The sequence below is a fragment of the Cibotium barometz genome, chromosome 54 (genome assembly GCF_041138505.1).
Source record: "Cibotium barometz isolate CiBa-2024 chromosome 54, ASM4113850v1, whole genome shotgun sequence".
Lineage (NCBI taxonomy): Eukaryota > Viridiplantae > Streptophyta > Polypodiopsida > Cyatheales > Cibotiaceae > Cibotium > Cibotium barometz.
This window is the reverse complement of record NC_141099.1, coordinates 28,220,127-28,230,832: the sequence shown is the minus strand read 5'-3', so window position 1 is coordinate 28,230,832 and position 10,706 is coordinate 28,220,127. Positions and strand designations below refer to the sequence as shown.

The window sequence follows — 10,706 nt, the reverse complement described above, 5'->3', positions numbered from 1 at the left end:
CAGAGTGGGTGGGGAATAGCGTCATCACCCAGGCTCAAAGAACCCAGACCAAGAGTGGTAAGGTATGTTTGAAGTTCTCACCCTGGTGAGGAGCTAAGTTGGTTTGTTTTCTCTATGCAACACAATTGTGTTCTATTATGGTAAGCCTCCATCTAAAGCTGTATCACTAAATGGCTGCAAGATGATGTTTTCCATGGTAGATTTGTCTCCCAAATTTTCTACTTAGGTAAGGGATTTTTTAATATCTTGTTCACTAAGGCACATGGGCCATGCCATTTCTGAGCTATTTGCAAGAGCCCCTCTATTTATGGATCATAGGGTGATGCATGCAAATATTATTTGTCGAAAGAGGATACGGGAAAGCGCCAAGCTAATAATGTGTGCATCTCCTGGAACATCTCAATACAGACTCCTAAAACTGTAGAGGTGGATCTTTGCGAGCGAGGAAAATTGGAACTAGATTTGGAATTTGGGCCTTTTCCTGGGGCATGTTTCAGATATGGTGGGTTTGGGCATATACCAAGGAATTGTGTAAGGGTGGCACAAGCTAAACCAAAGGGTGAAACCAAGGATAACGAAGAAGCTGAGGTAGATAACATGACTAAAGAGAAGGAGGCACATGCAGGAATAGTGTGAAGAAAATAAAAGAAAAGGGATTCTGGTTAATGAGGGGATTTCTTCAGGAGACGGAGGGTGGAGAAAGGTAAAAGGGAAAACTAGCTTAAGATAGGCTAAGGAGATGAGACCATAAAGACTGTTAATGAAGTTGGGGCTTGGGCTAAATAAGGAAGTAAATCATCAGATATGGTGGGTTTGGGCATATACCAAGGAATTGTGTAAGGGGGGCGTAAGCTAAACCAGAGGGTGAAACCAAGGATAACGAAGAAGCTGAGGTAGATAACATGACTAAAGAGAAGGAGGCATGCAGGAATAGTGTGGAAGAAAATAAAAGAAAAGGGATTCTAGTTAATGAGGGGATTTCTTCAGGAGACGGAGGGTGGAGAAAGGTAAAAGGGAAAACTAGCTTAAGACAGGCTAAGGATGAGACCATAAAGACTGTTAATGAAGTTTGGACTTGGGCTAAGTAAGGAAGTAAATCATCAGATAGCCTAAGTCCTCTTTTGTATTCGAATTTTTTAAACCCGTTAGGAGAGGAGGACAGTGGAACCTCTTTTGTTTAGAAATTCAACTAGCAAGTGGATGAAGCTTGGAAAGAAATGCAAACGGAGGGGGATCATGGGGGGAGTGGGGGGAGTGGCAGAAATGCTCGGGGGGGTCACTCGTATAAATATGTAAGTATCACGTGGGTTCAACAGAAGGACATTTTAAATATTTAAAACTTACAGAAATATATTTACAGAGGGGATTTATTTATTGTATTTAAAAAAAAATTTACAGATTTGAATAGGAAAGGATACATTATATTCACTAAAAAATTCACAGATAAGGGACTTTTTAAATAGGCCTTGAACGCACGTGATATAGAGGATTTATATATAGTGACCCCCCCGAGCAGAAATGGTGCCTAAAACTACTTGAACATGAGTGAGGGATTAAAAATTAATGGGTGCACATGGAATATCAAGGGAATTAAAGATAAAAAAGAAGAACATTGCTTTTTGGGGCCTAGTTAAGGAGTGGGGTCTGTCCATTTTAGCTATTCAAGAGTATAAAAGAGCATATTAGAGATTTTGGGAAAATCCCAATTCCCATTTTGCAAGATAAGAAAAATGGGGGCACGATGAACCCTTTTAAGCTTTTATCAAAACCACCTCATTTGACATATTGTTGGATCTTGAAGAGTGGGTTCTAAATCTACATTCTTCTACAACTTTTGATTTGGCATGCTGAAGATAGACCAAAAAGTAATGGGATTTTCCCAATTTCCCTAATATGGTCTTATAATTTATGCGGGCCTAAAATTTGAAGGAAAGATGGATACAAGGATTGGGTAGTGATATATGGGGGTGTGAATGGAGGGTATAGTGGAGTTATGACTATTGGTAAAAGTTGCTTGAAACCTAACATTATAGCTTATCATCCTAATGGTAGAATTTTGGTCGTGGAAATATTACTAGGAGGGGAGAGGGTTTGGGTACTAAATTCCTGCGGGGCTCATAATCATAAAGTGATAAGTGGGATGTGGGAATGGATAGTTAACCTAAATATTCAGAAAAGGGATAGGTGTGGGGAGAGTGCTCTTTTGATGAGACAAGAGAAGATGAAGTGGGAGGGTCTTAGAGGGAGAATGGCCTTAAGGGATGGGTTGGAGATGGGAGATTGGGGCTCAGATCATCGGCATAATTATTTTAGTCTACCATATTTTGGGTCATCCTCCATATTAGATAGGGTCTTTTTCAGTCAACAGGCTATGTGGGTTCTCAGAATGGTTGACATGGATTCCAGTACTGCTCTATCTGACCATATGTGGATGGCAAATAATGGTTTGCAAAGAAGCTAAGTTAAACTGGTTTCCTACTAGGAAACTAAGGGTAAAGAATTTTTTGCTTAAGGATGAACTATTTATGACAGAATGAAGAGGCAATTGAGACTCAAGAGGAAAGAAACTATACAGAGCTCCTGGAGAATTTTTGCCAACGAAATGCAGGGTATAATCAGAGGGATTGGGAAATTGAGAGCTAAGGAAAAAAGACACGAAAGAAAGAGATGGAGTGATCTTCTAGAAACTCTGTAGAAAAAGAGGCTGGTTGGGAAGTTAACTGCAGAGGAGACTACTTGGTTTTTCAAGTGCAAGCTTATTTGAAGAGTGAAGATGAGAAATGTACCAAGAACTCAAAATGCCCGAAATGGGTCCTAAATGTTGTCTTCGCAACATCTTTTGCTTTAATTCTAACCTGATGATACCCTGATCTCAAGTCTACTTTTGTAAAGTATCTCGATCTCCATAGAGTTGATCAAACAACTCATCCATGCATGGCATCGGATACTTGTTCTTAATTATTATCTGATTAAGAGACCTATAGTCTATGCACATCCGCATAGATCCGTCTTTCTTCTTAACCAGAAGAATAGGTGATGTCCACGGACTTGAACTAGGCCGAATGAAGCCTTTGTTCAAATATTTCGTCAATTGTTTTTCCACCTCCTGTGCCTCGGAGTGGCTTAATCTATAAGCACGTTTGCTTATAGGTTTTGATCCTGGCATGACTTTGATGCCATGTTCTACTTTTCTAGATGGTGGTAAGCCATCTGGCAAATCATAAGAAAAAATATCCTGAAATTCCTCTAATAAATTCATTAAATTATCTATGTACTTTTTCTTTAATGTGTCTTTCACCTTGGATTTTTTCTTGTTTGAAGCGCATGCATGCCAAACAAGGTTTTCAAACAGTGGGTCTCGTCCAAGGCTATTTTGTTTTCTTTGTTTGTCTACGCAAACATCATTTACAATTTCATCTATGAAAACAAAATTTAAAAGAGGGTAACAAGCATATACCTCTGCTATATCTAGCCTCTCTGGACCGCTGTGCACAGCTCCATGGAGGAAATAAATGGTGTGGCGGGGACAGTACGGTCGCCTTGTAGGGTAATGACTCTACCTCCATGCTCAAAAGGTAGTGTATTATGTAGGTAACTCCGAGCTAGACTAGGGCCCATGCCATACAACCACTCCCTGCCTAGACATATGTCTGCTCTGGCTAAGTGCATGACCTGAAAGTCAAGCAGAGCCTCGTAGTCCTCCATAGATAATGGGACCCCCAATACTACGGTATTCCATACCGTTTTGTCATACCCGTTGGCTAGGCCAACAGTATACTCATGATCGCTCCGGGTCTCAGTCAACCCCAACTTCGAGTAGTTCAAGAAGTTGTGGCTAGCTCCACCATCTATAAAAACTGCGACTCTACAGCCACCTATGGTGCCATACATACGTACCATGTCATGCGGACCTATAGTAGGATGCCACATCGCTGGTGTCACCAAACAAGCGTGATGCTCATCACAATGACACACTGTCACCTCTCTGAACACTGCGGAACTGAGAGGGAGTCTCTGCACTGTATGCAATTGCCTAGAGGATTTACCATCTCTTTTGGGCTCGTTGCCACTCGTGCTGGCTTTAAGCTTTGGACATTCAGCCTTCGTGTGCCCTACATCGTTGCAATTATGCCATTGTCTATGCAAGATGGCAAAGTGAAGTACCTTGCAGATGTACTTCATGTACCGAACATAACAAAGAATCTGGTTTCAGTTGGCCAGATGATTGAGCAGGGGTTGCAGGTTCGGTTTAACCCCGATGGTTGTTATGTCGAAGACTTCAAAGACAAGTGCAGGTTGGTTGCAAAAGGCAACAGAGTGGGCAGAATGTTTACGTTGAATGTAGACATGCCTGAAATGAGTGCTGCGATGTTTGCAAATGGTTCAGGAATAGTTGCAGACACAGACATTTGGCATAAAAGAATTGGACATGTAAATGTGCAGAGATTAAAGTCTATGCAGACAAAAGGAATTGTGACAGGGCTGCCAAAATTTAAAGTGGAAGGTATGCAGAAAATATGTGAAGCATGCCAATTTGGGAAGCAAACAAAGCATGTGTTTCCACGTAACAGATATGTGAGCAGAAATGCACTAGATGTTGTGCATTCAGATGTATGGGGTCCTACGAAGACCATATCTATGGGAGGCTGCAGGTATTATGTGACTTTCATTGATGACCACACAAGGAAAGTGTGGATACATTTCATGAAGGAGAAGAGTGAGGTGTTCACTCACTTTCAAAATTTTAGAGTTTTAGTTGAAAAGCAAACAGGGAAATATGTAAAGTGCCTAAGGTCAGATGGAGGGGGAGAGTACTTCTCCAATGAGTTCTCTGAATTTTTGAAGAAGAATGGTATTCAGAGACAGTTCACATGCAGATACACTCCGCAGCAAAATGGAGTTGCTGAGCGAAAAAACAGGCACATTGCAGAGATTGCGCGAGCATTGATGGAAGAGAAGAATATGCCGCATTGCTATTGGACTGAGGCTGTTTCTACAGCAGTGTACATCATGAACAGGACTCCAACTACAGCCATACATGATGTAACTCCAGAGGAGAGGTTTACTGGCAGAAAACCAGATTTGTCTCATCTCAAAGTCTTTGGATGCATTGCATATGTGCATGTGCCAGATGAGCTGAGAACTAAGCTGGATCCAAAAGCTGAAAAATGTGTGTTTATTGGATACTCCCTTGAGCAAAAGGGATACAGGTGTTATAACCCTACTACACGTGAGTTGAGGGTAGGCAGAGATGTTGTCTTTGATGAGATGAGCAGCTGGTATGCTACTGAAAAAGAAGCTGTTGGGGCTGATGTGAGTGGAAGTGTGGTTGCACAGAATGCAAGTCAGCAATCACAGTCTTTGAGTGGACCAAGAGAGTTCTCATCTAGTGGGTCTATTGATAGACCATGGAGTGGCAGGCTGCGTCATAATATCAGCCCTACAAATGTGATTAGTACATCACGTAAAGGAAAAGAGAAAGTAGTTGAGCCCCTTGGTATGCCTGACATTTCTGCAGGGCATTCTCATGTTGATGGAGAGTCTAGTGGCTCAAATATGAGCCTTGATGAGGAGCTTGGGATCCCAGCTATGAGAACACCTGGTGTAAAGAAGGCTATGGAAGCCATGAATGAAAAGCTGCGAAGATCAGGGAGAGTGAAGAACCCTGTGCAGAGATTTACATATGATGGTTATGTGGCACATCACTATGCATATATGGCAAAGGTTGTGCAGGTTGAGTGTGTGTGCTTGCAAGAGCTCAAGCTCTCTTCCCCCTTCATCTTTTCACTGAGAAGAGAAAAAGAAGAGAAAAAGAGAGAAGGAAAGAGAGTAGAAAAGAGAGGAGAAGCAGGGATAAAAGAGAGGAGAAAGGAGAGGAAAAGAGAGGAGAAAAAGAGGGGATAAAAGAGCGAAAAAGAGAGGAGAATAGAGGAAAGAAGAGAAAAAGAGAGAAGGAAAGAGAGTAGAAAAGAGAGGAAAAGTGGGGATAAAAGAGAGGAGAAAGGAGAGGAAAAGAGAGGAGAAAGGAGAGGAAAAGAGAGGAAAAGAGAGAAGAAAAAGAGAGAGAAAGTGGGGATAAAAGAGAGGAGAAAGGAGAGGAAAAGAGAGGAGAAAAAAAGACAGAAAAAGAGAGGAGAAAAAAAGACAAAAAGAGAGGATAACAAAGTGCGTATATCTTTGCGTATAACAGCGCATCTATAGACGCGGCTATTTGTTTCCAACACAGAGTAGACGCGTCTATAGATGCACTCTTAGACGCGCTTTTAGACGCGCTACATTGGCGGTTCTTCTTCCTTGTCTTACGTACATTGGCGGTTCTTCTTCAAATTGGTTGAAAAGAACGTTTTGTCGTCCGATTAGACACGATTATTCATTGTGCCAATGCTCGAAAAACCGGAATTTAAAAAAATTGGTTGAGATTTTAAGTAGCCTTTATTTTAAAAAATAATTTTTCATATATATTTATATTTTAGTTATAAAACGGACAGAGAGTAAAGATTTTGAAAATAAAAATGAGATAGATTTAAGAGTTGTCCTTATTTTGGATCGATTGAAAAGTAGGTTTATTTTTTTAAACAAGGACTTTAAGTTAGTACTATGTGTTGAGGTCAAAAATTCCAAGCACGCCTATTTTTGTCTTTATCCATTTTTTTCCCCTCTCAATGTACATGTTTTCTTCATGGCCACGTGGAAATTCGTGGAAACTATTGGCATCCGCGGTAGCGTGTTCTGCACGTTTGCCCACCCGTTCCTTTCCTATAAACCACGCCTTTGAAAAACCTCTGAGCCTGAATTAAAAATTAGTATTTCCCATATAAAGAGGGAGATTTTGAAAATAAAAATGAGATAGATTTAAGAGTTGTCCTTATTTTGGATCGATTGAAAAGTAGGTTTATTTTTTTAAACAAGGACTTTAAGTTAGTACTATGTGTTGAGGTCAAAAATTCCAAGCACGCCTATTTTTGTCTTTATCCATTTTTTTCCCCTCTCAATGTACATGTTTTCTTCATGGCCACGTGGAAATTCGTGGAAACTATTGGCATCCGCGGTAGCGTGTTCTGCACGTTTGCCCACGCGTTCCTTTCCTATAAACCACGCCTTTGAAAAACCTCTGAGCCTGAATTAAAAATTAGTATTTCCCATATAAAGAGGGAGATTTTGAAAATAAAAATGAGATAGATTTAAGAGTTGTCCTTATTTTGGATCGATTGAAAAGTAGGTTTATTTTTTTAAACAAGGACTTTAAGTTAGTACTATGTGTTGAGGTCAAAAATTCCAAGCACGCCTATTTTTGTCTTTATCCATTTTTTTCCCCTCTCAATGTACATGTTTTCTTCATGGCCACGTGGAAATTCGTGGAAACTATTGGCATCCGCGGTAGCGTATTCTGCATGTTTGCCCACCCGTTCCTTTCCTATAAACCACGCCTTTGAAAAACCTCTGAGCCTGAATTAAAAATTAGTATTTCCCATATAAAGAGGGAGATTTTGAAAATAAAAATGAGATAGATTTAAGAGTTGTCCTTATTTTGGATCGATTGAAAAGTAGGTTTATTTTTTTAAACAAGGACTTTAAGTTAGTACTATGTGTTGAGGTCAAAAATTCCAAGCACGCCTATTTTTGTCTTTATCCATTTTTTTCCCCTCTCAATGTACATGTTTTCTTCATGGCCACGTGGAAATTCGTGGAAACTATTGGCATCCGCGGTAGCGTGTTCTGCACGTTTGCCCACGCGTTCCTTTCCTATAAACCACGCCTTTGAAAAACCTCTGAGCCTGAATTAAAAATTAGTATTTCCCATATAAAGAGGGAGATTTTGAAAATAAAAATGAGATAGATTTAAGAGTTGTCCTTATTTTGGATCGATTGAAAAGTAGGTTTATTTTTTTAAACAAGGACTTTAAGTTAGTACTATGTGTTGAGGTCAAAAATTCCAAGCACGCCTATTTTTGTCTTTATCCATTTTTTTCCCCTCTCAATGTACATGTTTTCTTCATGGCCACGTGGAAATTCGTGGAAACTATTGGCATCCGCGGTAGCGTGTTCTGCACGTTTGCCCACCCGTTCCTTTCCTATAAACCACGCCTTTGAAAAACCTCTGAGCCTGAATTAAAAATTAGTATTTCCCGTATAAAGAGGGAGGCGCGAGAGGGAGTTGTAGAGGGTCATCAAATGGAGTGGATTTGGAGTAGTGTAGATGGGGAAGGCCTCCGTGTGTGCTTCCTCTTGCTCCCCACCGTGCTTGCCTGTGTGATGATCGGCATCGTGTGGTTCAAGAAAGCGGCCAGCACAGCCCACCATAGGTTGCCACCCTCGCCTCCAGCTTTACCCATAATTGGCCACTTGCACTTGCTAGGTAAGCTGCCTCACCAGTCCTTGTTTCAGCTGGCTAAAGTGCATGGACCTTTGATGTCGCTACGCTTGGGCTCCGTCGATGCTATCGTCGCTTCAACACCTGAAACGGCAAAACAGATACTCCAAACGCACGACCAGGTTTTCGCCTCCCGCCCACGATCTGCTGCGGCCGTCCACGTTTGCTTCAACTGCTCCGACATCGGCTTCAGCCCGCAGAGCCCATACTGGAGGTTCATGCGCCAGCTCTGTGCCACAGACCTCTTTAGCAACAAGCGCGTGGAATCTTTCAGGCCCATCCGGGTAGAGGAGGTTCATGCCCTCTTGCGTTCTGTGCGTGCGGAAAGCGCCCAGGTGGTGCACATACGCCCAAAGCTGCTCGCTGCATCCACTAACATCATCTCCAAGATGGCGGTGGGGAAGCACTTATCCGAGCTAGCCCCTACCTCTCAGGCCGACCCTTCGCTCAACATCGTGGACCTTAGCAACGAGATCATGCACCTTCTTGGCGTGTTCAACCTGGGGGACTTCATCCCTATCTTGGGTTGTCTAGACCTTCAAGGCTATGAAAGGCGCATGAAGAGAGTGGGACAACGGATGAGCCGCGTCTTGCAAGAGGTGGTGGACCGTCGGCGCGACAGAAAAGCAAAGGAAGGGGAGGAGGAGGGCAGTACTGGCTCTCCTGAGGATTTGTTAGACGTGCTGCTGTCAGTCGCGGATATCAATGATACTAATATCAAGGCGGTGCTAATGGTAAAGAAAGTATTTTTTAAATTTAGAGGATGTATGGGTTAGTCCTAGAATTGTTTCTTTTTTCCTTTGTAAATAATAGATGATCTATTAATTCCCCACATTTACTAATTGCTAACGCTGTTAGAGTACCATGAAGATGCAAATGACACTCTCACTCTCTAAATGAATGGATTTTGATGCAGGATATGTTCATAGGAGGAATAGACACATCCTCGATCACTGTCGAGTGGGCACTTGCAGAGCTCCTTGCTAACCCGACCACCTTAAAGGCATTACAAGAGGAGCTTGATAGTGTAGTGGGAAAAACACGCCTTGTCCAAGAGACAGATATCCATAACCTACCTTACTTGAATGCAGTTGTCAAAGAGACTATGCGATTACATCCAGTTGTAACACTGCTACCACATGAATCAAGTCAATCGTGTCAAATATATGAGTACATGATACCACCCAAGACCCGTACATTCATAAACGTGTGGGCAGTGGGAAGAAATGCTGATGTATGGGAGAACCCTGTACAATTTCAACCAAAGAGGTTTTTGGAAGGGAGTTGTAGTCAAGTGAAACCGAATGGCCATCACTTCCAATTATTGCCTTTTGGATCGGGTAGAAGAAAGTGTCCTGCATTGACACTAGGTTTGGTGAACGTCCACATCATGTTGGCAAGCCTAGTACAAGGTTTTGATTGGGCACTTCCAGAGTCTCTCACACAAGTTGATATTTCCGAGACGTTTGGATTGATTGTCAAGATGGCCTCCCCATTAGCTACCATCCCTACACCCAGGTTGCTTGCACATGTCTATGAAGGGCTTCAATAACCAAGCTATGCAATTTCTCCTCCCAATAAAGATGATGTCCTACAAGAGCTGTAAAGCATCTCTAACCTCTAAACCAAATCATGTACTTCAGGTAGAACATTGTGTAAAGAAATTTTATCTTCTTAGAGATATATTTCTAGCCTATCATGGGAATGCCTTAGCATTAGTTACTCTTTGAATGAGAGTTTAAATACTTAAAAAACTAAAGGAGATGTATTCAATATTGTTAAATGAAAGTGGTAAGACTAAGTTACACTTCCCAATCAGCCTAGTTGTACAGAATCAAGCTCTGACAGTTACCCATGAATGGTCTTTATCCTAGATTTATCACTTCTCCAACTTGTGGCTTACCTGGGACAAACTTAGCCTGCCTAGATGTGAAGAAGGCATTGGTATTCTTCATCTTCCCTCTCACACAACTGCCAAGTTGGCACTTCTTTTACCCAAGTGCCTTCAACAGAAGGAGATTTGGACACGAATACTAAGGGTGAAAGCGTGATAAGGTGGACTGAAAACCTATGGCTTGGATAATGGTATACAACTAGTTGTTATGCAAAGTTAGAGAATTAAACATGGTTGTTAAATCTTGTTTCACATTTATTATATTTAAAAGGCACTAGATAAATTCCTAAATACACCTTATGATGACATTAAGTCCACTAATATTGGATGTTGTCTTCAAGTGTGGTAGCAACCAATGCAATTGGTAGAAAGTGTACCACCTTATCATGCTTTCACCCCTAAAAGAGCTAGTGGATTGTTCAATTATCTATTTTGAAGGTA

The 10,706-nt window shown here is 41.5% G+C and overlaps 1 protein-coding gene across 1 annotated transcript; it reads left to right on the top strand.

Moving 5' to 3' along the window:
• The first annotated feature begins 8,148 nt into the window (after positions 1–8,148).
• LOC147608001 (3,9-dihydroxypterocarpan 6A-monooxygenase-like) lies at positions 8,149–10,189 on the top strand. Its single transcript, XM_086790014.1, has 2 exons — positions 8,149–9,105; positions 9,288–10,189. The coding sequence occupies exons 1-2, from the start codon at positions 8,173–8,175 to the stop codon at positions 9,921–9,923; spliced, it is 1,569 nt and encodes a 522-aa protein (XP_086646140.1). The 5' UTR covers positions 8,149–8,172; the 3' UTR covers positions 9,924–10,189.
• The last annotated feature ends 517 nt before the right edge of the window (positions 10,190–10,706 follow it).